The 27,826-nt window shown below is 41.8% G+C and overlaps 4 protein-coding genes across 4 annotated transcripts in view; 2 read left to right on the top strand and 2 right to left on the bottom strand.

The window, feature by feature from the left end:
* Positions 1-2,790: 2,790 nt before the first annotated feature.
* On the bottom strand, positions 2,791-11,324 carry LOC111226436 (soluble guanylate cyclase 88E-like). Its single transcript, XM_022751580.1, has 18 exons — positions 11,205-11,324; positions 10,888-11,028; positions 9,956-10,095; positions 9,669-9,803; positions 8,742-8,865; positions 8,522-8,641; positions 8,311-8,395; positions 7,832-7,918; positions 6,848-6,965; positions 6,146-6,275; positions 5,805-5,951; positions 4,870-5,016; positions 4,629-4,785; positions 4,443-4,552; positions 4,257-4,346; positions 3,370-3,528; positions 3,126-3,263; positions 2,791-2,943 (listed from the first exon to the last, which is right to left on the bottom strand). Exons 1-18 carry the CDS (start codon positions 11,322-11,324, stop codon positions 2,791-2,793), a joined length of 2,301 nt encoding a protein of 766 aa, XP_022607301.1.
* Positions 11,325-13,138: 1,814 nt separating this feature from the next.
* myoz3 (myozenin 3) lies at positions 13,139-17,674 on the top strand. The gene is made up of 6 exons (XM_022751663.1): positions 13,139-13,214; positions 13,721-13,821; positions 14,833-14,996; positions 15,698-15,851; positions 16,463-16,646; positions 17,491-17,674. The coding sequence occupies exons 2-6, from the start codon at positions 13,737-13,739 to the stop codon at positions 17,672-17,674; spliced, it is 771 nt and encodes a 256-aa protein (XP_022607384.1). The 5' UTR covers positions 13,139-13,214; positions 13,721-13,736.
* Positions 17,675-18,048: 374 nt separating this feature from the next.
* Positions 18,049-23,445, bottom strand: rbm22 (RNA binding motif protein 22). Its single transcript, XM_022751608.1, has 11 exons — positions 23,363-23,445; positions 21,995-22,048; positions 21,858-21,887; positions 21,601-21,733; positions 21,378-21,478; positions 20,935-21,107; positions 20,457-20,657; positions 20,111-20,275; positions 19,538-19,626; positions 19,115-19,243; positions 18,049-18,843 (listed from the first exon to the last, which is right to left on the bottom strand). Exons 1-11 carry the CDS (start codon positions 23,414-23,416, stop codon positions 18,689-18,691), a joined length of 1,284 nt encoding a protein of 427 aa, XP_022607329.1. The 5' UTR covers positions 23,417-23,445; the 3' UTR covers positions 18,049-18,688.
* A 1,946-nt stretch (positions 23,446-25,391) lies between these two features.
* The window catches only part of ndst1 (N-deacetylase and N-sulfotransferase 1), a 37,637-nt gene continuing 35,202 nt past the window's right edge, over positions 25,392-27,826 (top strand). The window contains exon 1 of the mRNA XM_022751630.1: positions 25,392-25,565. The gene's annotated coding sequence lies outside the window, so the exon portion shown is untranslated. The remainder of the gene's footprint in view (positions 25,566-27,826) is intronic.

Below are 27,826 nucleotides of genomic sequence, written 5' to 3'. Positions count from 1 at the left end.
TTTGTTCTGTGTCCTCCTCAGAAATTATGTTAATTAATATTTTTTTCTTTTGTCTGGTATTTATGAGTGGTTTTGAAAAAAAAAAAACAGCTTTCGGACTTACTTTCTAAGTGTTAACAAAATGACTGAAAATCAGTAGAATAATTGAGTCATCTCCATGGCAACTAAAATTTGGTGCAAGTCCTAAAACATTTTTTAGGCATCAACTCCTGTTGAGTGAGCACAGCAGGGGTGTGGGACCAATTACAACTTGTACTAAAGGATCATTATGGGCTGTTTGAAAGAGACCAGACGGCACAGAAGCTGGGCTGGGCTGACAAGATGAGTTTGCATTTTGCAGTGTGTTGTTCAGTGCTGCTTCACATACCAACAGGTGGCAGTATTGGAGAGCCTGACCAATGTCAGGGATGAGGAGGCTCTGTTCTTTACAAAGTGATCTAGTTTCACTGTTTGTATTTGCTGTTCCAAAGCTCACGTTTTATTGGGCAGATGCTTTCATCCCTGTAAAGTTTCAGGAGAATACCTGTAAATAACAGGCCTAAATCAATTTTTTGTAGAGACCACGGGCTACAGGTGTTTGGGCTGCACATATTGTAGTTTTGAGCTCTGTACATATTTCAAACTCAGTGTTTCTGCCTGTTTAAAATCTTCTAACATCCCCATTTGCATACATTAAAACACATCCTTGAGGTGATATGATGTCATTTCCATGCTAGTGGCCCTTCAGCAAGTGTTGCCATGGCAACCCTCCCTGTTATTCGTGGTCCAACAGCCACCTCACTTCTTTAGTCCAGCCCTCTCTCTCTCTGGTCCTCCATCTCTTTCATTTTCCCAAGCTCTGCTCATCAAAAGACACTGCAACAACACATTCCAGGTAAGAACAAAGGACAGACAACAGACACGAGACTTCATTTGCTTGTTTGTTTAAATACACAGTGTGGAATTGTGTTTTGTTAAGAATGGTACAAAATCATTGTTTTATGCCAGTTGTGCTCATTGTAAAGAGGCTGATTTATCATTGGACATAGTTATCTTGCTCAAGCACTCCACTTGAATTAGTATCTTAATAGGCTATTACTGTGTTCTTTGCATGTGGTAAACCAAACTAAAAGATGTCTTTCTCCTTAAGGCTGCAACAAAGTATCTCCAAGACACAAAGTGCATACATCCTCCCGTCATGCCGGAAGTAACCCACCTTGCCTCCATGAAGCCACAGCTGCCCACAGTGATTCCCAGTTTCAGTACTATCCCATCGACCCAGAGTGTCCTTGCCACCACCATGCTGCTCCCATGGGAGGACTTGCACATGCAAGTGCACACCATTCTGATCGTGGTTATTTTTTGTGTGGTCTGCTTACTGCTCCTGCTGGCCTTCTTATATGCTTTCTGCTTCCATTGCTCCATCAGCTCATCACCTAAAGACTCCCATAGAGCCAATGGATGCAGCCTAGATCGTGAGGATGCCACCTTTAAGTGCAGTTCATCTGATAATCAGTCAGTGGGGAACGTTGTCTGACTGGGACACCAATCCAGGATAATTGATATTTTGATTGTCTATCAGTGTATTTATGGATGATGCTGTTCTTGGTTTAGTGATATGTATGGATGTGTGTTGCAGTACTGAAAAGCAGATTGTAATAACAACTTGCTTAAACCAAAGTCTGAGCTTTGATATTTTGGTTTGACTCCCAATTAATTACATATTCATTTGTGCCTGATATTGAGTTTTGCAGGCACACATGACAATCACAAAAATACATTTATCATTCATGTTAAAGCTTAATACAACGACTGTTTACCAGGCTTCCTACTAACATCACTGGAGTTTGAGTAAGATGCAGGTACACATGTTGTGCAAGTCAGATCTGAGCACACAGATACACAATAAAAACATATCCGTATATACATATCCACAGAGAAATGTGTTCAATAAAAAATTTTAAAATATATGTAAATGTCAATGTGAGTAAGAATGCCAATGCCTCTGAGTGACAAGACAAGACAAACAACACACCGATCCACAGAAAGCTCAGCAGTCATCTCTCTTTATTTTCACTGAGCTGACAAGCGTTTACATTGTACCGTGGCTGTATATTTGACGAGACTGATATAGAATAATGAATTCAGACACGCGAGATGAAGGAGAGAGGAGAGAGAGGGACGGAGGAGAGACTCCGAGTGATTTATTTTCTCAGAGGATGAAATAAGATGTCAAATCTACAAGGTGCAGCAGAACAAACAGTGCAGGAAATTACTGAGCTCGTGTCCAGATGAACCACAAAGCAGGGAACACTCTTTGGTACTAAAACATGTTACACAATGGGCACAATGGCCACAATCAGCATGTTTTCCAGTGTTGACTTTTTAGTGGCAATTGCCCTGAGGTGACTGATGTGAGGTATTAATTGGAGAAGTGTTTGTTCACTCATGGGGCTGATAGAGCTCTGAGGCAGCGGTTCAAAATGATCAAAGTGTAAAATTAACACTGATGGCTACAACTGATTTTCTGTATTGTTAGAGCTAAATAAACACTGATGATTTTTGCTCCGCAAAGTAACTCCACACAAATGCCACTAGAGATTTCGAGCATTACAGTCTAGTCCATGTACAAGAACGCCTCCAAAAGGCCTCCGAAATAACAGCAAAAACCACACTCCTATCTGGCATTTGGCCTAACATCCAGTGCTTCAAGTGGGTTGTACAAAAAGCGCTTTACAAATAGTAATACATATGAATTACTGGCTATAGCATCAGCTAGCATCTGCTTGGGCGCTATCACCATGTCGCAGTTCACGACACGGAGCACATGGCGCTCTTGGAGCAGCGGGAGTCACAGGAGCTGTCACGGGACTCCATGATGGAGTCCCTGCCGTCAGACTCAGGTGAGTCCAGTTCCAGGTGAGAGTCCTGGAGGCCGTCCTGCAAGGCATCCTTATAGTGGGACTAGGGAAGGAACAGTTCTGAATATTACACCCATAAAAAAACAGCAAGTAAAAAAAAACACTAACAGCTAATAATAACCCAAGAAAGGGAATCATCAAAAAAAACCAAAGACATCATAGTTAAATAAGAGTCATTAAAAGTCTAAACATCCAGAAATCCTAGCAGCAGATATTCCCTCTCACCTTATGAACAGACATCTCCTCCACCCGGCACTCCTCAATCGACTCCTCTAGAGAATGACCTGAAATTTCCATCTTGATACGATGAGAGCGAATAGACTTGACATCATCCTCATCCTCCCCTGCCACCAGAGGAAAAACCTGGGGGCAAAGACAGAGGAAGACTCAGGGAATCAGAGATGATGATGGTGGCAATAAAGGAAATGAGAGCGTACACTGTTCAAGCTTGTCTGAGCTGAATTTTTACCAGTCCCTCCTCATCTCCTGTGGCCTCAGGGCCCGAGATGGTGGCCTTGCTGATGGCCTTGCTGATGGTCTGAGTCTCAAACTGAGGACATGCTGCCTGAGCATTCCCATCCTTGTCCCTCTTTCCTTTCAGCCAGTAGGTCTCAATTTCAACATTCCCCTAAAAATGGATGAAGAGAAGAAAAAAGTCAAAGAGATATATACACAAATATTCAAAGACATACAGTACTGTACGCTCACAGGCACAACTACTGTTATAGAGGGGGGTAAAATGGCAGGTGGCAGATTTTCAATAGTCAAAATTCCCTGATGAAGAACAAGTCACTAGTGTTTTCTTGAGATTGGCACCTGCAATCAGCTGCCTCAGAAACCTTTGGGAGTCACTTTGCTGGTATTATCTCTAAATGTGCAGCCTCAAAGTCAGACCCACTGATAAAATAGACTGGCAAATCAACAAGCAAGCTGCAAATACCAACTCTGAATACTAAGTGGGCTGACTCCCCAGAGCCAAAACATTGTGAGTTTTTATTTTATATATATTTTTTACACTCAGAAATGTGTTTTATGTCTGATTGCTGATATGCAAAACTTCCATTAATACAGACTACAGCCATAAAGGCTGTTAATGTAGAGATATTTACTTTTGAGAAGAGACATGCACTTCACACTTTATTTTATGTGTCATTAACACATCCATGTTTGTGTTCCCTGCTGCATATACTTTAATTGCTCCGGTGGGGATCAATAAAAGTTCTCTGACTTTAATCTAATTTAATTATGTTTTCCTCAAATGTTCTACAGCAAATGATAACATGATGTCACAATGGACGAGTTAATGCAATTAATCTGGTGGGTACAGTTGCTACGGTGACGGTTTTGACCCTTGACCTTGATAGTAATGATGCCCCTCCTTTCAAAAATGAAGTGACTTCCTTTCAGGTGCTCATAGGTGGCACTGCTGAGCTGAATGTGCATCTCCTGATTGAGACAGAGAAAGACCGGTCACAACAAAATCACGGGAAACTGGTGCATCACTGCCTCGCATGTGTTCTTTCACTCATTACTTTCCCTTACCTTGCCATTGCTCTCCATGGCAGATGCAGTGTGGACCGTGTCACCATGCAGACCGTAACGTGGCATTTTATGTCCCACCACACCCGCCACAACCATGCCAGAGTGGATCCCTGCAACCAGAGCAACAGGTTAGTTCAATCAGTCAAACACCAACATAAACACATTGTTCACATACTTTCTACCCACCAACACGAATCTGTATGTTGTTGCCGTTGGAGGGGTCTTTCAGGTGATCGATGGAGCGCACCATGTCTAGGGCCATGTCACAAATGTTATGAGCGTGGTACTTGGTCTTCTCTGGAGCCCCGGCAACAACCATGTAGGCATCTCCAATTGTCTCAACCTGGAGAGGAGAACAACAGCAGCTCTTACACACGAGCTCTTATGTATAAAGTCCATCACACAGAGGAAAAACATACAAACAAACCTTGAAGACGCGGTGCTTCTCGCTGAGCGTGTCAAACAGGGTGTACATGGTGTTGAGCATGGAGACCACCTGCATTGGAGTGATGTGGCTGCAAATGCGAGTAAACCCCACGACATCACTGAAGAGAATGGTCACATCTGGGAACACCTGGGAGAAAAGAGATAGGCAGGCAGGTTGAGAGGGGAGGCAGGTGTTCATGGATCATTTTTAATGTCTATTCTGTTATGCAGCATCAGGGAGCCACTCTCAATCATCCTGCATTTCAATATAGCAAAAAGTTCCAATAAGGAGAGTAGTACAAATTTAGAGGATTTATAGGGGTGTGTGTGTGTGTGTGTGTGTGTGTGTGTGTGTGTGTGTGTGTGTGTGTGTGTGTGTGTGTGTGGTTAGGTACACAGTCACTATTTACACTAAGCAATAGAAGAACTCAGTTTGTTCTTAGAAATACAAGACTCCAGTATTTTGTCTCAAGTGTTTTGCTACATGAATGTGAGAATTAGATAAGAATACTGATACCACTCTATGTCTGTACAACAAATATGAAACTATAGCCAGCAGCCAGTTAGCTTAGCTTAGCATAAAGACGAAATAATTGAGGGGAACAGCTAGCCTCTGTAAACAAGTAGCCTGGCTCAGTCCAATGTAATAAAGCTGGTTTCCAGCACCTCTAAAGCTCACATATTAAACTGCACTGTCTTTTTTGTATTTAGTTAACTTTGGAGTTTCTAATAGGTGGATTTTTCTAGCTTTGGATACATCTAGGTGAACTGTTTGCAGTCCTTGTGCTAAGCTAAGCTACTCGACCGCTGTAACTTTTATTTACTGTACATATGAGAGTGGTATCAGTCTTCTCATCTAACTCTTTCGTTTCTGTTGTTTCAGGCACTTGAAGTGTAAAATCATTGGTGAACTGTGGGCACTATGTCAGTCCTGACCTCACAAGTGTTGACAGCAGGCTCTCCTTTGCGCAGCCTTTTAGCCACTGGCTTGGGAATCATCCTGTACAGAAGGTCATCAGTCTTCTTCATCTCGTAGTCCAACATCTTCATGCTCTCCTCCAGCTTGCTCGACTTCTTTTGCTCCTGCACTCACAATAAGGAATAAAGTAGAAAAACACTAAGTTTGCATTTATTTCGTTCATCTCAGGACAGCAGGCAGAAAGTGATCTGGAGGCTGCTAGACTGAAATTAGGGCTTCAGAGCAACTTTGCATAATACAGACTGACAAGTGAGCTGATCACACATGTAAAATGCATCTGCACTTTGGCTCAGGGAACCTGTATGAGAGCTCTCTTCAGCTCCTCTGACTGCTGAGTCCCCGCCAAAACCAGGTCTCTGCTGGAGTCGTGCATACTCAGGTCATTGATGTACAAGCCAGTCTTAAACATAGCACTCAAACTCTCCATCCTGCACACACACACACACACACACACACACATACAGAGAGTGAGAGAGAGAAAAGAAAGAAAAATTATAACATATATTGAATGAATGACAATAGCTGTATCTATAAAAACTGGGAATTAAAAGGCTGTAATTCTGAGAGATATTATTTCCTATAGTAAAAATAATGTAGCTATGTTTTGTCAATACAAGCATATGGGCATTTACTTGCAAAACAAAATGTTTTAGAAGAGGAGGGAGATGTTTTGGTAATGTACTCTGTGGAAAACACTCAGTTGCAAATGGGTTCCCATTACGCTCACAAGAGCTGCACTGTCTGATTACAGGCTAATTAGCAGCTCATTTCATGCATGGTAAGTGCTGTTAGAATGGGCCCCCTGATTTGATTCACTGCCCGGGCTTTTATTTCCAGCTTCGTAATTCAGTTTAGCTCTTGCTGCTTTTTTCGAATGTTTTACTTTTCAGCTGCAGCATTTTAATAAAGATCTGTGTCTACATGTGTGTGTGTGTGTGTGTGTGTGTGTGTGTGTGTGTGTGTGTGTGTGTGTGTGTGTGTGTGTGTGTGTGTGCCTTACACAGGAGTTCCCAGGAAGATGATGGACTCCCACTCCGGCATGTATCTCATTTGTCCTTTTAGTTTCAGGCAGCGGCTCCCATCGCCCCAGCTCTCCATCGCATTAGCACTGTTACCATCTAAAAAAAGAACACATTCAAATGCCAGAAACACAGACATTTACAGAGGAGTGTTAGGTTAAATTTCAGCAGTTGATAATGACTGCACTGTGTTAACAATATCACCCTAGTGGATGTAGCAGTTTAGTTCAACAAGGAATAGTTCAACATTTTGGGAAATATGCTTATTTGCTTTCTTGCTGACAGTCAAACAAGAAAATCAATACCACTCTTGTATCTGTATGTTTAATATGAAGCTGGAGCCAGTTGCCAATTAGTATAGCTTAGCATAAAAGACTGGAAACAGCTAGCCTGGTTCTGTATAAAGGTTGGTCACAGTTAATAGTGTTCAGTGGACTGGACTATTTCTTGGATGGAAGCAGTGACTTCCTGCAGTCTCTGTTGGTTGCCTAGCAACAGCACAATGAAAACAAGACTTAAGAAAGTTGTCGCTCCCAGCCAAGAAGACACATAATCCCCCTATAAGATTATAAATTCATTCAGTTTTTGAAAAAATTAAACAAATGAGAGATTAACATGATAACTAGAGGTGCTGGATCAGGTTGTTACCTGCAGACAGAGCCAGGCTAGCTTTTCCCCTATGTTCTCAGTCAGTGATGCTAACTTAAGCTAACCCTCCGCTGGCTGCAGCATCATATTGAACATACAAACATGAGAGTGGTATCGATCAAGTCAACAACTCTCAACAAAACAGCAAATAATCATATTTCCCAATAGCCAAACTATTCCTTCAAAATCCATTTGTTTTGTATTTTAATGTGTCTGTGTCTTTAATTGGTTTAATTTTGTCACTGTCAGCCACACTATTTCAGCGTCTGTATGCCCAGGTCTTACTATGTGCCTTTAGATAACAGAAAGGTCATGACCTTTGTAATCATCCCCAATGATGGACTGGAAAGCCATGAGCTCCACATCTACGTCAGCAGAGCGATTGGCATTTTCATAGTCAGAATCTGTGGAAAAACAGGGCCAACAATCAGAGCCACAAACATTCATATTCATATCCTCTATCCATGACAAACAGGGCTGGGATCAGTTCCACTTAATTTAATCAATTTAAGTTGAATCAAGACATCAAACAATTCAATTTCAGCAACTGAAAGACCCCCTAAACTCACAACTTTAATTCAGCTGTGTTTTCAAAGTTAAATGTTGATGTTTGAGCTCTTGCATAAAAAAATCATCCATTTTACTGCACACCTGCTCTTTTTTTTTATTTAATGAAACTGAAATTGAGCGTGTCTTTTGTGTCAGACTGCAGTGAAATTGATCTGACTACAAGCCTGCGAGTCCTCGCCCACCAGACACACACCCCTGCGAGTGTTTACATGGCTCCCACTCTTACTCTGGACTCGGTTGTGAAGGTTCCTCTCTCTCTTCACAGGCTCCTTTGACATGATTTCAAACAGGTTGTTGGGGTGGGAGATGATCTGTGCACAGATTAGAGTCAGTGTTCTCATCAGCAACCTGTTTGAAGCTGATATTTTTAAGACACATTTTTGTTTATTGTAGAATGCTGTAGATAAGAGATTGTGACATGTTAAGTGATGTCTTACCATGTTCCAGGTGAATTCCACTAGGGGGCGAGCCAGCAAGAAGGCATCATTGATCTTCTTCCCATCTAGATCAGGGAAGACTGTAGCCAGGCCTGAGCCTACGTTATGCACCACCATGTCCTAAAGAATCAAAGAACCATTGGCTGTTCATTCATGTTACACTTCATTTGGTTCATTAACTGCCCTTGGGATGTTGAAGAGGGTAACTCAAAAGGATTACCTGTCTGAAGACGATATTAAAGGGGAAGACCTCAAAGAAGAAATCTGAGGTAATGGGCAAAATCTCCTGCTCTTCCTCATCTTCCTTCATGATGTAGCGGTAGGCAGAGTTGTCAAAGTTCAGCCTGCATGCACACACATATCAATGTTTTCTTAGATTTAAAGTTGAGAGTGAACTGTGGTGGAAGACATTTTCAGATCCTTTACCTGAGTAAAAGTGCCAACACAAAAATGTAAAAGTACAGAAGTATTATCATTGAATGCAATTAAAGTTTTATTTATTTTTAACTATGTGTACACAGTTAGTTCCCAACCTACANACCGACAGTAAAAGCGTTTGTTTTGCAGAAAACATGCGTGCACATGCATCAATACATAAGTAGTATTTAACCATTGTGGGTAGCTGAGGTGTAGCTATTTTTAACTATGTGTACACAGTTAGTTCCCAACCTACAAGTCGGGCCCCACCCAAATGGTCACAAGATACCGCATATCTGAGGGGCAGTGGGATGATTGTAGTGGAATAATGATGAAGAAAAACAAAAATATGTAAATGTCTGTATGTTTTATTAATATTTGCTGTTTTTTGGTAAAATATTGGGTAATTTGACCTTCTTAGGTCTCAGACTGTTAGATTAGAACATCAGAAATGACTCTGTGGTGGAACTGTTAATAACTCATATACACCAAAAACCTGACCCAGGACCCCAACTAGACACTGTTTTTTCATAAGAGGTCACGAGCCAAAAAGGAGTAAAAAAAGTACAATATTTCTCTTTTAAATGTTGTGGAGTAGAATTATGAAGTACCTCAAAACTGTACTCGTGTATAGTACTTAAGTAAATGTACTTATTTACTTTCCGCCAGTGAGTATAAAAAGCTTTGCATGTGTGTGTGAGTGTGTGTGTGTGTGTGTGTGTGTGTGTACCTCATGGTGACATGGGAGTAGTCTCCGACCATCTGCTCGGACAGCACCTCCACGTGAATGTCAGTGTCATAGAACTGTTTCCCCATCTGCCTCAGCTGACCCATGGCGTAGTGCAGGTAGCCTTTACGTTTACTCCTGCAGGTCACAGAGGAAGAAAATTCAACATCTCTCTGAAGAGATTAATGGCACAGTTTTCAATATTTTTACTCTGTTCTTGTATTTTTTATGTCTGATGCCTGATAGTTTATCAGTCTGCCCCCTCTTCACTCCTCCACATCGTCTCAGACCTGTAGTGGAGGGTGACTCCAGTGGCAGACTCCTCCTGGCAGAAGAAAGTTGGGGGCTGCACCTTGGGGTAGCTGAAGCGCAGGTATTCATGGAGGTTGTCAAGACCATTGACAAAGTCACGTACATGACGGCCCAACACCTGAGGGCAGAGACGTAGGGTAACAGGTCATGTGTATTTGTTGTACCTTTTGTAATGGTATTCTTAAAGGAAAACTGCCCATGAAAACAGATGTATATTGTACTTTAAGGCTCGGGGGGGTACAATATACATGCTGTTTTTCAATGGGCAGTTTTCCTTTAAAGAATACCATTACAAAAGGTACAACAAATATGGAACCTGACCCATGTAAGTGACAGCAAATCAGAATATCTTGCCCTTTGCTGCTGGTGATTTTAACCATTCTTTTTATATAATATATTTCATGAATCCTGCTACTGCTAAGTGTAATACTACTGTAAATCACTGGAGTGCCTTATTCCTAATTTGCCTGAAAATAATTTAATGATGTTATAGTTCTAAAACAAAACACATGTTGGTTGCTAACAAGGGCTGGACTGAATGGCCAATAATACAATGAGCATCTGTATGAGTACATGTAATCCACCGATAACCCCTTATTTTAGAAGATGTGCAAAATTGTAAAGGTTGTACATCTTTATGGCATGCACTAATTTTTCTACTGATTTGTACACAAGTTACATATTCACTCTTTAACTGTATAAGGAAATCATACAGAGGAAAATCTACTGTTGTAAAAACCACAACACTAACAATAATCTGTTTTGACTGGATTGACAGATTTAAGATAAGATATATAAGATATGTTTAAACATTTAATTAACACAATAGAAGTATTTACTGTGTATTAAATCATTCTCTCACATATCCACCAGAAGACAAAACAGTCCTGAGTTTGAGACCTTTTCTTACCTTGAGGATCCTGTCATAGCCGTACTTCCCTACAAAGCCCAGGAAGTAGACACCCCAGGAGTTCATCAGTTCATTGTATGGCGTGCCTGTCACTCCGCTGGCTGCCTTTGCAATACGGGGAATCACACTCTCGCTATACACCTGCAGATAAACACATGCAGAGATTATCACTCAGAAAAATTAATTTTCTGATATCAGGACTATTAAACATCACAGAAAAGCAGACAGAGAGTACTGTAGTGACTTCAAAGTTATTATTATTTGCTTACATACAGTATTACATCATATTATTCATTTCAGGAGCACAGACAATGTACCTGGTGGGTGACAAAAGAGTGTAACCTGACATCTGCTCTCTCTCTGACCAGCTTCCACACATCATCTCCATACGACTCCTTGATGAAGTCGTGAAGACTCTCACACAGCAGCCCATACATAATGTCGCTCTGGATTGAAGCTCAAACTGAGCACTGTCAAGACAGCTCCCCTACTGATTGACTTCCAGCAGTCTTCCCAGAGGCACCTGCAAGCAAATAAGAAAAGTTCAGAATGAAGACTCTCTCAGTGCTGCAAGCTGAATTTTAATGCATGCAGCTTTCAGCGTTAAGCTATAAAAAGCCATGCTTTGAATATTGCTGCTTTTGCCTTCTCCTGCTCTCAACACTACCTGTGAAGTTTTGAACTTCCTCAGACTAGCCAGCCACATGAGGTTTCATCTGAAGGCCAATAGGGCAAACGGTTTTAAAGGTGCCCTAATCGCACAAGCCCTTGTGTCTGAATGGGCTTCTATTGTTCTTGTGTCAGCTGTCAGCGCCTGGTGGTTGTGTACCTCTCTCTATGTGACATAAACACACTGCGGCAGCCACCTCTCAAACACAGATGACTCAGTCACAAGATGTTGTCCTGTTTTCATCATTGCTCCCTTCTAGAAAAAGACCACTGAATTATTAACAGACCCTTGTCATAATAACTCAATTTGAAATGAACTGTTATAAGCAGTAGGTCTGAATAAAATGGACATGACAGATTGATTGTAATCACTTAGGCTCTGTGTGATACAGCACAACACAAAAGGTAAATTTTTTTTGTTAATAGAAGGCTACTGACCCAACCCAAATCCTTTTTATAAAGCAAAATTGCTTTTTTCTACTAAACAAACACACTTGAATAAACCCTTAATGGCCAGAAACTATTCAACTTCCATTGTGTGTCTGCAGATGATTTTTGTGTGACTCAGGATGACTTCACACTTTCTTTCAGAGGCTCGGAGGCTTCCCACTGGGGGATAGTGGTATTGTGGAGCAGGGCAGGTGCGAAATCGATATCCAATCTCAACAGGGATAAAGAAAATGTTTTTTCCCCTCTAGGCTCCTGCTGAGCTCAATGAATCAATTTGTGGGAAAAAAGCTGCTCGATAAAGACTAACTTGAGTTCAAAAAGGGCAACCAAATATAAAGTTAAAGGGCATCACTTCTGGTGTAACACAAAAAAAGGGCTCATGCAGAAATCACAACTGGAGTGTCTGCGCATTTGGTAATAAATGAAAATACACTGGCAAAAACCAGTATGTATTGTATTTCATTTATTACAATCCTTAAAACTACTAAATACAGAGTATGTACTGTACCCGTAACTCACAGCAGTGTGTAAGAAAAAGGAAGTCAAAGGTCTCACACTATCAATAATAGAGAAGCAAACTGCTGCAGAGTTTAACTTTTGACCCCAAACTGGAAAACCGATCACAACCTCTGATCGCGGCAACCTCATCAATTTTATAGCTTCTCCCGTAAAACTGTCCGCATGTTGGAAACACATGGTGGCTGCAACTAATATATAGCACAGAAGTTATAACGGGCTTTACAGAAGGGAGAAAAGAAAGAGAGGAAATACAAATTGTGTTTGTGTGTGTATAATTGCAGTGGAGAGGTTAGATGCTTGGCCTCTCATATAGCTGTCACTGTCTGGACAGCAGCTGTTGGAACGCACACACACACACACACACACACACAGAGGATCAGATTTTTATTATCAAGGAGCCCCGAGGTCAGGATGTAAATCTTTATACGTGCCCCTTCCCCTTAATCGTCCTTTTATACCCCCACCCGCCCACCAAACACTCCCTCTGTCCGTTTTCACTCTCTTGCCCCTCTGCTAAAATAAACTGAGTGAGGTAAGCACTGGAGGCATCCTGGGGAGGTTTATACAGACCGTTCCTTCTCTGCTGAGGAGTGTCAGAGTGGAGCGTGGAAGCATCCCAGCTCCAGTACGAGATCAACCACTCAACCATCCAGAGCAACACCCGACGTACAGACAGGCAGGACACACAGGTAAGGGCTGAAGGGAGGGGAGCAAAGGCCTTTACCACGATCAAAATAAGCAGTGACAGAAGGCACTGCTTACAATCTGACTGAAGTGTTACGTGTGGAAGCCATTCGGTCCTTTAAAGAACTGTAAAGAGGGAACTTATAAAATCATACATTTCTGTGCTTTAAAATGTAAAGATGTCCTGTGGTTTTGCTGTGGTGCTGTTGCTGAGTTCACAGATAAATACGCATTTTAACTTTAGAGATTTAATAAAAATATCAGCAAATGCATTGCTTGGACAAAACACGTGGCTGGAGTAATGTAGTCACACTCACTTAACAAAATGGAGGTGCCCAAAATAAAACTTAAGACTAAGACTCGTGGTTTACAATTTACATGAAACTATAGGAGTGTATTTTGTTTGACACTAAATCAGAACTTATAGAATACATATCAGTTATGTCATAACAGAAACTACAGTTTAGATAAATCCTTGCAATAATAATGAAAATGTTTGTGTCCATCACAGGAACACAGTGACAACGATGATGATGATGCAGTCCAGCCAAAATGACATGACTAAACAGAGAATGATTCAAGCCAAGGCTCTGGCTAAGGAAGCCAGAGGAGGTGAGTGCACTGTGGATGCATTGGTTTTGTTCCAGCCTGTGACAGGACATTGGCACAAATAATCGACATATGCGTACATAATATTTGGAGGTAAACTGATACACAAATTAGCTGATGTATTGCGTCAACAACTGCCAAAGCGTGTGATCACAGCCGGGGCTGTCAGATGTAATACAGTCAAACATCAAAGTGTCTTAGCCCACTGCCTGGGGACACATGGAGTGTGCTACACCCAAATCCCAGGAGTGCCAGTGTGTTGGTGAAATTCTCCAAGCATTCCAGCAGGGACCATCCCAGTTGCACTGTTTGTTTTCCAGTGCTGTCCGCCAGCTAGGCTTTGAAACCAAGTCCCCTAAACTCAGCAAAATGTGACTCCCACTGAATTTTACACAGGCCGATCAAAGGCAGCTCCTCAAGGGTGGCATATGCACAGACTTCTCCGAACACTTATCATGTACGAGAAGGAAGGCCATCCGCTCTCTTACAGTAGTCTTTCATCCAGAGATCCTATTTATATGCCCAGTTACCCATGCAACCCTGGACCACAACAAACATTACACACCTCTTGACATCATCTGGAGGCTATTTCAGAGACTCTGTGCCATGATATAACATGAGAAGAGACCCTGAGCAAAAGCTGCATGGATACCAACTTAGTGATGCTGCACACGACTTGGCTTTTTCATATCAGCCCCCCTCAGCTGTTTAAAGTTGACAGAAACAAGAAGATCAGAGGAGACATTATGATTTGCCGAAGGTCCTTATTAGTCTGTGTTACTTTCCTTCTCTTTCCAAATGTCTGGAAGTTGCTGCTGTCACTGCCTCTGCACTAACAACTAAATGTCATGTTGTATTTACGCAGGGTTAGAGTCACCTGATGCAATGTCACAGCACAAAAACCTGGGGCAAACAGGCTTCTCTACTCGCATACTGCCATTTTAAAAATGCAAAGGGGACATTAAATGTGATCACTTATTAAATCCCCTCCATTTGTCTGTCATGTTGTGCCAGGGGGTCTGAACCTGGGGAAGAAGATCAGCGTTCCAAAGGATGTGATGATGGAGGAGCTGAATCTTCCCTCTAATCGAGGCTCTCGCATGTTTCAGGAGAGACAGAAGAGAGTGGAGAGGTACACGCTGGAGAACGCTGCCAACGGTGCTTACAACACCAATAATGTAAGGAATCGGCAGATGGCACATAACACACGATGACCCACATCCACTGAACTAAGCGTACTCGGTCTGAATCTGTGTTTCTGACATGTACGTAATGCCTAATAACAGCTTCTTGGTGCGCTGGATATATCAAAGAACTATAATTAATAGCCAATGAAGTCTGACTCTTCACTGGCCTCTCTGCAGTCTCTGTTCTACATTTTAAGCAGACAGGAATATTCATTACAAATAATGTCCCTTGTCACAAGTGATGTTGATGGAAACTAGCAATTTAGCATTGTGCTTTCATAAAATGCACAAGAGACAAATTTAAGAAGGATTGGACAACCTTGAGACAGCAGAGAATGAGATATTCTGACATATGGTTTGAAATATTAAAAAAAGCTTTATCCTACATTCTCCATAATAATAGCATCTTTTACCTTACTTTTGGCCCCTGCCTCCTAAATTCCCACATCTTTCAACTCCACACTTCCAGTTTCTTTGTTCTGTAAAAATAAAAACAAACCCAAGATATGATAACCCTGATGACCTCACTGGGGTTATTTTTCAAACTTTGGAAAGCTTCCTCAAAAGATTGAGTTGTTCTCTCTCTGACAAGCAAACTGAACTTCATGTCTAAAGGAGTGCCCCTTTAATAAAGTGTGTTGCAGTATTTGTGGAGTTCATAAATTCACAGAACCCTAACTTTGTTCCTTCAGGTCCATCTCGAGGCCATTCCTCCCCCGCAAATCATCCCAGAGCCACAGGGAGGAAAGGAAAACCAGGCTTTCTCCATCCCTGGTAAGCATAGCCTGGTCATGAACCTGCAGAAGACAGTAGCAAAGAAGGGCAGTCCTGACGTCCTCGCTCCAGGTAAATGGCGATACACAGTGATGAAAGGATTGCCGCAGAATGCCACCAGCCATAGAACTAGTTTACCCTCAACACGCTTGGGCAGTGCTAGTGCCTGGACAAAGGCTGTGCTTGCGTAATGCATGGGCACTGTATCTCACTTTGATCTGTTAATATGCATCTTTCATATGGTAATGTGTTGAGCACATGAATTTGATTTTATTATGATCATAGCCAGGAGAGTTGTCAGTTTGTCAAGAGCAGTTATCTATGAGCGTCTTTGCTGACTGCTGTTGTGTATTTGGTCAGACAGAAGGCACTGCTTATAGTCTGACTGACAGCGAGCTAAGCTCTGTTTATTAGCAGGGATTCACACTGAGATCTAATTACTGTAGTTCCTATTGTTGACAGGAGTGACATCAAAGATATTTGTATGTGAATTAGATCTGCCTGTGCCGTGTTAGGGCTTGCTGTTTTTGAAGTTATTGAACAGGTTTTATAATTAATTTCAAAGCCCAAGGATTATCCTTTTTTTTTTTTTTTATAAACACAGGAGACCTTATTTTGCTTTAAATGTACCCACAGTGGCATGTCATTTTCACCCACTGACATTAGACTTTTGTTTCTGTTAGGATATTCTGGCCCTTTGAAGGGAATTCCTCACGAGAAGTTCAACACAACAGTAATCCCCAAATCCTACTGCTCCCCATGGAGCGAAGCTCTGGGAAACAACGAAGAGCTCCTCAACATCCTCAATACCCAACTGCCCGAGCTCCCACAAACATTACAGCCTTCCAACTACAGGTGCTTCAACAGGTAAATCTACCTTTCTCTGCCTGCTTTACCAGCCAATACTCAGAAATAAATAAATCATGAACTTCTAAATCCTGTTCAGTTGGAAGCACAGGCGTTGAGACCCACCCATCTTCAAATAGATCCACAGATGACCTAACCATGTTATCCATCACCATCATCTCTTCCCTCGGCTCCACTCCATGTTTCCACAGTTTGAAAATTAATACAGTCTCTGGCTTGCACCTCCTTGGAGTGTGGCTGCGTGATGGCTATTTTGAACTGTGGCTCTTGAAAGATGATCCACTTGGGGGGGCTGCAAGCTTTTAATGTCCCCACTAAGACAGATTGCGCACGAAAGGGAATCACCTTTCTCTTGGCACACAAGGAATTGCATCACAGCAGCGAGGCAGAACAAAGGTTAAGCTCGGGCAGATGGAGGAATGGAGAATATAGGAAAGACAAACTCAGACTTTAGTCAATTAAGGCTGTCAATCAAACAGTTTCTGCCAGCCAGTCTGGAACTGTACCCCCAATGGAGGGATCTGTTTACACCATTAGACTATCATGAAATTTTGACACTGTAATTAAATCTGAACTCAACTAATGGTCAGAGCACGAGTGGAATAGGTTGAGCTCACCACACACTCAGTTTCATCCTGATTCCCTCGTGGTTTTCTCCTGTTAACAGGACCTTCAGTTAAAGTCAGAGAGATGACCAGACTGGGTATCATTTATCATCTAAAAGCCCCCCCCCCCTTCCCTTTATCGGAAGGCGTGTTAGCAACAATACCTAAGCTCATGTTTTGCCAGTAACGTGCAACAATGCACTTAACCTGCTTAGCAAGGACTTTTTTGTTTTTCTCAGATCTGCCATGCCATTTGGGGGCGCAATGGCCAGCAAGAGGGTGATACCAGTGATGAGCTTTGAGGCAGTGGAATCCCAGAACTTGCCCAGCAACGCTCCTGACCGCATGTGCCAACGACCCAACTTCAACAGAGCACCCAGGGGATGGGGAGCTGATTACAGCCCGGAATCAAATGAACTATGAAAAAAGGGCTGACAACTTAAGACTAAAGCGCTGGCCTATGCTTGCTCCTCTCCTCCTGCAAAGATGCCCCCCCCTGACAGTCAATGGGCACTGCAGCAGGTGGGGGCACACTCCTGCATGATATAGAAATTTGCTACTGCTGCGTGGTTTGACCAGCTGAGGCAAACTCTGGATGCTGGAATCAGTTAAATGCTGCAACAGGATGATCAGTCCTAATTATTCCCCCTTCACCCAAACAAAGTGTCTCAATATATGACTCCTCTTCTCACCACTTCAGTTTCTTTTCATACTGCAGCTTTACAACTTTTTGTCACCTACCAAGACAACACACATACAACAGTAAATTGTTACATAAATGAGTAATATGAAATCTGGAGGTGATCAATGACAAAAATGAGTCATTTTAATGACAAGTGAAAACAACATACAAAGAAAGTCTTACACTAACCAAGTCTTTATGTCGTGGAATATTAAGATTGTGTCAAATAAAAAAAAATGTCAATGTAACTGAAAATTAATACGTTTTAAAAATGCTCCTCAGAATTCAACTCCATGTGATACTTTGTACGATGTGACAATGACATGTTTTACCTAAAGTATACATTTATATATGTACAATGGCTCCTACCACAGGAGTCCTTTAAAGACAACCCTGATCACACTGGTCAGTACTCTTATGTGTGGTGTCTTTTACTCTGTTAAGTTCCGCTGTTTAGATGCTGTTCTGGTACTTTTTGACTGCGGTTAGTGCCAAAGTCATCTGGTAAGATGCAGGTTGTGTCTCTCCAGACACAGATGGTGCTCCTTCAGTTCATTCACTGCACTGCAGGTGGCATAATAAATCAGATGTTATACTGTAAGACATAACTGTCTTTTCTATTCAATGTATTTCTCCCGTAAGTAGTCTGCAGGTTTCAGGCCCACTGACAGCATCTGAAGTGAAAGCACCTGACCAGGTTTGACTCAAGGAAAAGAATGACATCTAAATCACAGTACAGTATTTCACTCTAGCAGCTAATCACCATGGCGTGAGCCATGTGCAGCATGGGCACCCATGCGCTGAGGGTCCTGGGAGGGGTAGTGGATTTGACCAGGAGGTCTCATGCTCATTGGAGGGGGCATAGGAGGAGCCATGGGACCCATGGGGTGAAACATTGGAGGGCCAAAACCTGAATGAGCAGATGAAAAGAAAGAATGCAGCATTATGCATCTACCTTTTATGACTGCCTTTTAAATCATTTACTAATTTAATAAATATCTTCTCAGCAATTTTGCAAAAAATAGAAACGTAAAATACGTAACAGATTAGGATAACCAAAGTAAATACTAGCAAAAAGTTAATGGGATTATTTTTAATAGCTTTTATATTTCATATACATCATATTTTACTATGTATGTATGTGATTAGATGCATCTGTGAGATCAAGGTTACAATTTTACCTGGAGGAGGTGGGTTAATGCCTGGAGGTGGGGGCAGAGCAATGTTCATGACAGCAGGCGAGGTGCTGGGGTCCAGGTTGAAGTAGTTTGCAGGGGCCTCTTCATCCATAGCTGGTGGGGGAGGAAGAGCTATAGTACAAAGAGAAACACAGAGAAATGAGTAATCAAAAGAAACCTTGGTGTTTCTTCCGTCCACTCTTAATAGCAATAAGAATTTTTCTTTTTCTGCATGCATAGTTGTCAGCGTGTATTACACCAACGGGGTTGAATTAATGATTCAACAATCAAAAGAAAAAGGTATACATTAAACTCTACCTCAGATTAGACTAATCTCATATGGCTCATCATGATGTCATTATGCACACTCTCTCACTCACACACATTTCGCACACGTTTCCACTCTCCCCATGTTTGGAGACTCACCTCCAGGCAGTCCAGGTACAGGATCAAGTCTGGTACCCATCTCACTGACACCATCTTTGATGCCCTCCTTTCCTCTTGCTGCCTGAGACCTTAAAAGACAAACCACACAAGTTTATATACGGATCAAATCACTTAATTTGTTAAATACCACTGCATTGTGTGCAGCAGCAGCAGGAATGTGTACAGAACAGAAAATGTCAGGTTCTTTGCTATGCTAAAATTCTCATAGTGTGTGCAATAATATTTTAAAAAGGCACTGCTGTCAGTTTCCAAACAGTTGTGACTGTGATGGTAACACTACGCCTGGCTGTTAATTTCAAACACACATGCTTTCTGAGCACTACCTGGTGTTAATAAGCAAATTATCACTATAAATCTTCACCTCTCCTCCCAATGGCTCTGCTTAGCAAGGCTGTATGGTGGAAGCTAAGAAATTTTACCAGATGGCAGGAGATATGTTTTAGTTGCATCCATACAATGAGCTACACGAGCTATTGTTATTGGTTATAGTGTCAGGATGTTGGAGATGGGTATCCTAATGCTTATGTTTTACCTTGTTGATCAACTTCTTACCTTCCCCACTTGACAGTGAGCCTGCGTCCATTAATGATCAGTTTGTTGAAGGACTTCTCAGCAGCCATTTCTGCTGCCTGCCGCGTGGCAAACTGGATGAAGGCACACTGCTGCCTCTGGACTATGGTAATGGTGCGAATCTCACCAAACTGGTAAAAGTGACTCCTGCAATAATACAGATAAATGTCCAACAGAATCAAAACACTGGATATAAAAAGATTTTAAACTGCAACAACTGTCAACAGTAATTGGACAGTCAAGGACATTCTATTATAGTATAGTAAAACCCACTTTCAATGACAACAGGAACTTGTACGAGAGCTTGTTATGAAATAGGAATCCTTACTTGAGATCTCCATCTGTGACAGTATCTCCCAAACCCCCTATGTAGAGGGTGGTGATGGACTTGTCCTCTGGTGGGTCCAGTCGTGGCATAGTTGAGGCCCGCTTCAACAGCTTGTCAGCTACTGGGTCATTGATACCATAGTAACGGTCCTTTATGTTCTGGTCAGCTAGAGGATCATCAGGATCTGTGGGCTTCTCATGCCTGTGTGAAAAAGGAGAACCATAATAAGAAAATACTGACAGCACAATGACCATGACAAATATAAGGAAATTACAGCCAAACCGACCCATAAAAACACACCGATTTCTATTTTGCCTTTAGTACTAAGTACTCAAAAAGATACATGTAAAATTCATTTATAAAAAAAATTAATCAAGCTAAGAAACACTCAGCACAACCGTTCACTGTTGATCCCACAGCATCAAATTTGACCACTAAGACACAGCAATTGTAGCCAGTTTTATAAAGTGTCACTCACCTGTAGGGACACTCTTCTCCTCTCTTACACTCTCCCTTCACCCAGAAGGAGCAGATGTGCGGCCGGTTCCTCTTGTAATATGGCGTTGTACGGGCCAGCTTCAGCAACATATCACTAGAGCTGGGGGCTTTTCCTAGCTGGCCCACCGGCCGTGTGCCATCAGAATTGGCTATCTGAGAACATAGAGGTTCAAACAGACATGAGATGAATGACAGACAAATGACAATTTGAAAAAACAAAAAACAAACAAACAAAAAAAAAACAGTTAGGGTTTGCTTGATAGCTAATTAGCCTTTCACACATCAAGACATATATATTTTGTTTTACTCATTTTAATGGGCGTATACCATGGGCCAAGTATAGACTTAGCTCTTGTAGCTGTATGAAAATCACTTATAAAACAGACAGACCTTTTATTTTTCAGCATCAGAAAGTAACTATACCTCTCTCTCCATGTTCTGTGTGTAGTACTCTTTGTTCACATCTGACTTAGGAACCTCATCTTTGATAGCAAGCCCAGTGTCTCTGACCTGGATAGGCAAACCTGAAAACACAAAGTGAGACATGAGGGGTCAACTCACATATCTATATGCTTCAGCAAACCATAATAAATTTATGCAGGCCAATTTACATTAACAGATTACAAGGAGTCAGTCCCAGACTCACCATACTCCAGGTCGAGCAGACATGTCTGACAAACATTCTTCATTTTACTGCAGGTCTGACAGACTTCCGTCTTCTTGAAACGCATTCGTGTCCCTGGACACCATCGGAACACAGTGAAGGGTCGAGCACAGATCTGATGGGAAAATGATGAAAATGTATGTTTAGATATTCTTACATGGAACATAATGTTAGATTTTTAATTCAAACTACGTTGTGTGCTGCATAATCATGTTTTGAAATATGAGTACAAAACATACCTTGCATTCTTTCCCATATTTCTCCTTTGTCTGTAATGCAAAGCATGACAAAATTTTAAATCTGCATACCTAATGGAATCAACACTACAGAAAATTTTCCTTATATTTACTACAATGATGAAGTCATGCTCACTCACCATACGGATGTAAGGATTTTCTCCTAAACATGTCTGACACAGAATTGGAAAATCCTGGAAGACAAAAGAAATTAGATGTCCATTTAGTAAAAAGCCAAGCATTGTGTCCGTTATACATCCAACAGGTCACTGATTCAAGTTTCTGAAGCACTAACTTAGCATACATTCTGCTTCGCTTTCTACTGCGGGCATCTTGGCGAAGTTACATGTGTGAATACAGGGAGTGCAACTGGGACTTGCTCATTCTTACTTTGCCATCTGTTGAGGGATGCTGTTTCAGTCCAAGTGCTAGCAGCTGAAAATGACCTTGCTGAATCCATCCCACTGACAACATCAGCCAAACACCTAAATATAAGCAGCTCTTAACTACATAGTATAAGGTTGCAAAGTTTATATTCTGCTGTCTTGATAAAACCAACATTGGCAAAAGGCCCTGTTGTGTCGAGGCTAAAGAGAGGAAACTGATTTGATGCCTTATATAGAAGGGTTAGGGACCTTTTAACGTGTTTCCAAAAAACCGTTGCTTGATGTGCAAACAGTACACAGAAAAGTAAAATTTGGTAGACATGTAACTACTTCAACTTCGCTCAAATACTGGGTTATATCGGGTTGCTAGTTGCTAGCTAATTACCATTACTCTATACAATGACTCAAAAAAACAAGCAAACGTCCGTTCACTGAACTAAAAGGTGGTTAAAACACAAAGCACAGTTCCTCTAATAGCTCAATGAATTGGAAGATAACGTTATTTAAGTTATCAAAGTTCTCATGAAGTCGTCAAATAAGCGGGTTTGGTCCTTTTATCGGGTGCCCACGAAGCTATATTAGCATCTTTATGATACGAGTTTACACTGTAAACCTTATCCAAATCAAGAAAGAACGCGCCGGTGTGTTGGATTGGTTCGGTTCTCTATATTTCAGTTACGAATTAAAGTTATTAGCCGGTTACTTGACGCAACTTCGCTTTATTATTGTTAGCTTGCTAGCGCTAGCCTTGATTAGCTTCGATAGCTAACTTTAGCATAATAAGTTTAAATTTCAGTGACAGCGATTGCTTTTTTGGCCCAATGTTGAATGATATCGTCCAACTTATGTATCTTGCCGTTGTTGGTCCCAGATTAAACCTTTTTTTTTTTTTACACAAATTAACGAACGATAACATTGAAGCTAACACCGACATGCTAAGAAGGTAGCAGCCATGCTTCTACTACTAGCTAACGAAAGGCTAATTAGCTATCAAGCAAACCTGCCATGTTAGTGGCAAGCGGGTCAGTTTTACGATAATGTTAACTTCTGGAATGAACGAGAAAATTGTTGCATTTTAGTCATACTCCCTGTCGTGAACACTGTGTTGTCGATTATACGTACCGCGTCTTCCCAGTTCTGTCTATTGTACGTGTTAGATCCCAGGGACGTCGCCATTTTGCAGAGTGTGAGCCAACCGGCCCAAGTGTCAGTCCACAATGCACCGCGACAGAGAGCCACGTTTCACCTAAGGGTGTCGCCCTATTTCAATATAATACCGGGTTTACACAATAACCTAATTAAGAAAAACACATGTATGGAAATAAGTAGCAGTACTGGCTGTATACCACATGTAACTCTGGTACCTGCAGCATAGGTGTAAAAATATATGTGTCACTATGTGCACTGAAGCACTGGTTTCATGTAGACTACTCTTCGTATTTGCTTAATTTTAACCTAGATTGACTTAAAATAAGATTTTGGTGCAGGACGTTTACATGTAACAGAGTAAACTGTGGTAGTGCAACTACTTAAGTGTGTGTACTTTTTCCACTGGTGTGAGAGTGTGAGACAGACTGATTTGTTGGTGTGTGGGAGCTTGCATAAGCCAATTGTGTAGTGCAGTTTATCTATCCACCTGTTCAGATTCAGGTCAGGGTGTCTTTATTGTGTGAAACTCCAATTAGTGGGCCAAAGGATGTTTGGGATTACGGATGGGCTTTAAGCCTCTAATGTTTATTTAAGGTCAGGGTGAGGTTGTGGAGTCAAAGGACAGGGATTAAACACGGGCCTGAAGAGCTGGCAACTTTTTCAAATTGTAGCTACCCTTCAGGAGGTAAGAAAGGAAAGTCTGTACTTTTAGACTACTCCCATGTGAAAAAAACATCTCCATCCTCTTCTGTTGCTTTTGATGTCTGAGTCAGATGCAGTGACTTCAAGGTATAATCAGTTGCTTTGTACTCATCAGCTAGGTGACACTGATTATTGATCAACAGTTGCTCCTATGATCATATTTCCATGAGAAAAGGTTAAACTGGAGTCTCCACCAGCTTCCTCCTCGTCCTCCTTCTTATGTTTCTCTCATAGCCAAGCACAGGCTGTGTCTTGCTCTCTGTGTAGTGGGACACCAAAGTAAACCTTCTGGGCATCGCCTTCTTTGTCTTAATGAGTCGTGTGACCCTGTCTCCTCTATCATGTGATGTGGATGAGACTGCCAAAGCTGTTTTGAAGGATGGTTTTGTCTTGGATTTAGCCACTCTGTAATCAAAATCACTAACCTCATGAGTCACAAGGTCAGGGGACATGTAGGTGTAATACCACCTCACAGCTGTTCCATGTTTCAGAGCTCCATTCAAATAAATTATATTTGTAGAGTAGTGTCAATGGCTGTATGCGTCTATGTGGCACACTGAAACATTAGTTTTCATTAAGGTAGGATATATTTCCTGTATTATATAGCTATACTCCATGTGTCTGTTGTTCATCTTTGTAGCAATAATCAGCACCATAAATACTATTATCATTTTGAGATATTTCATTAAATATTACACTCAAAAGATGAGTAAAATATCCAGTAAAAGTCTAGGCCAGTCAGAGGAAAATTACATTTCTCTAGAGGAATTGTAGCAGTGCATGAGTATTATAAGGCCACTGTGATTAAGGGGGCTACTATGAATAATAATAGGCTATTTCTTAGAAGAATATTGGAGTGATTTATTAAATAAGGAAATTGATTTAATTTATAAAACCACTGATGCAAAACTAGTTATACATGTAAGAGAAAAATCTAATTTTACATGAGCTCACGTTGTGTAATCTGCATGATGTGGTGACTAATCAAAATCATCACGACTACCCCTGAGCTCCTGTAACTAAGAAACAGGAATCATAGAAAACTTTCAGGGATAATCCCAACATCACGGCACAATTAAATTCCGACTAGAATAATAACACACAGCACAACACGGCCACTATAATCTCAGTACTGAGGAGCACGGATGCAGATAAGCCCCTGCAGAAATATGATCGCTCACTGATTTCTTTGAGGAGTTGTGTAGTATGCATGTATGCGCATATCAGAGACAAAAATGTGCTGTGCTGGCGCCTCCTGTCGACAGTTATGGGCCACTGCCGGTGCAAAGAGCTGCAGAAAGAGAGGGGCATTCTCAGATTTCCAGATCTCTCCCAGCCGAGTCCGCTGTGCCGCTTCCACATCACGGCCGACGGCAAACCGATACGACGACGACGACATGCGCCCAGAGTGCTTGAATCCCGCGTCCAACCCAACCGGTCTGTGTTGTCCCAAACCCGCCTAGACTCAGACAAGGTGAGTACATCGACACAACACAAGTCTCGTCGCGGTGTTTTCGCACGTTTTGGTACACGACCGCGAGCCCCGCCGCTCGGTCTCCCAGGCCAGGCTAGTGAACGTTGTCTGGCGCAGACGGAGAATGAGGCCAGTTTTTCGGCCTGACTCTCCCCTGGCTGGAAACATAAAGCCCAGGCGATATAGTGGAGGCTCGGTGCAGCTTTCAGCTAGTGCATATGGCAGCGTAGAGAGGAGGCTAACGTTATTGTTGTTGCAGCGTCTCATGTCGAAGTTTGCGCTCAGGATAGAGCTGTGTCCGGTTGCCCTGCTCCGTGGTTTAATATCGGAATTCCTTTATCCAGCCGGATCCTAATGCAGCCCGGTACCAGCGACAATCGACGAACTTGTTTTTGTAACTTTGTAGCAGCTGTGATGTGCAGACTATTATCAAATGCTCGCCTCAAGTTAGCTGTGACAAATCGGTAACAACGTAGCAATTTATCTACAAATGTTACTCTACTGTGTCTCTTGTGATGATGAGGCCAAACGATTTTCTGTGCAAATTGTAATTAAAGGTCGATTCGACTGTCTGCCACCTAATCTAACGGCATTGCACATGACAGAGGTGTACAAAAGATCGCCACGGGAATGCAACGAATTTACCTTAACATTACTTAATTAGTCCAAATGATTTCGGGGGGGGACCTGGGTTAATTATCAGCAGTGACGACTTGCTGTGTTATGACAGATGATTCATTTTGTAGGAATTCTCTGCATGCTGATCATTACAAATATTCCTCCTCAGTAAGATTTCAAAACATTTTTCCCCGAACCATAAACTCCAAAACGAAAAAATCATGCAGACTTTGCAATACATTGTCCAATTTGTTTTGGATGCCCTGTCTAAAAAGATGCATTCAGTTTTAGTAGTTTTGATATGTTGTTAATGTGTGGCTTAGTGGCTGTTGCACAGAGCACCAGTCATGCACGTCTTTTCTTCAATCAAGTTCTGTATGTTCTGTATGTAGGCTGCTTTGTGTTTGTGTAAAATCTCTACCTAGATAGCATCTATTAAATGTTATAAACACTTGACTTCGTCTATAGAAAAATAGGGGCAGTCCAGACCTGCCTGAAATCTATTGCCTTGGGGTGTACACGCATGCACGCGTGCACCTATGTGAGTAAGAGATTACCAAAGAATGACTCACACTCAGAATTTATTTGGCAAAGTCATAAGGACTTTCCCTGCATTTCGCCTCAGCTGCAGAAGACATTCTTGTAACTGAAAAGTGCTGTCCTGCTTTTATGTATCATGAGATTTATAACACCAGCGCTTCCCATTTCTGCTGTTCCAAAGCCATGTGTTGTTTATCACATGTTCCTCCTTGCATTCACAAAAAAAATGTAGGGCTTATTCCATTTAATTAGATAAAAAAAGGAGTGTGGTTGCTGTCATTTGTTTGTCAAATTTGTGGAGAGCTGAACCTTAAGTTGCGTTCTGTTTATCCGTGCCAACTGTTTGTCTGGTTGTTCTAACCCTCCATCTGACTGCTCCCACCGGCTGCCAAACATGCTGTGATCTAGCGCTTTCAGCTGATGAAGGCTGCCACTGCTGCCGCAGCCATTTGATCATATATCAGCATCTCTTCACTTAGATATGCCTGTGAAATGCTGCGACTGGGTTACAATGCCTACATGTAGAAGATAATAAAATACTGTAGGTGCGACCGTATATGACAGATCATGTCACCAAGCAGTGTTTGGCCATTTATCAGAATGAGACATGATCACAGACAATTCATCATTTTAAATTTTAGGCTTGAATGGGGGATAGTAAGGTGAACGTTGTTTGTTGTCAATCATGGCTTTGACGGCTTTACTACTGCTTATCTCCGCATAGAGGAGGACGTAAATTTAATTGTACTGCAGTAACTATACCATCCCATATAATGCAAGACAAGGTAACTGTAGGGAACTGCAGTACCCAAAAACATGCCAGCTCTTGTATTTTTCCATGTCAGTGCCCGTTGTAGCCACACTCTGTGTGTGTGAGGGGGCAGACCTCTCTTTAGAGAGGGGCTGAAGCCAGGCATCTTTCCAAAACTCAAGCCCCCCAACCTTCTCTGCTGGGTATAAGCACTGCTTTGTGACACAGTACTGCTCCCTATGGTTCTTCTCATTCTACTCTACTACTACAACACCACTGGCTCTACTAGATACTGGAATCTACAACTGGACGTATACCCAAAATATATTGCTGTTTGATAGACAAACTTGAT

Source organism: Seriola dumerili, unplaced genomic scaffold (genome assembly GCF_002260705.1).
Source record: "Seriola dumerili isolate Sdu_G_001 unplaced genomic scaffold, Sdu_1.0 BDQW01000160.1, whole genome shotgun sequence".
Lineage (NCBI taxonomy): Eukaryota > Metazoa > Chordata > Actinopteri > Carangiformes > Carangidae > Seriola > Seriola dumerili.
The sequence above is the reverse complement of the archived record's forward strand: the minus strand, read 5'-3'. Positions and strand labels throughout refer to the sequence as shown.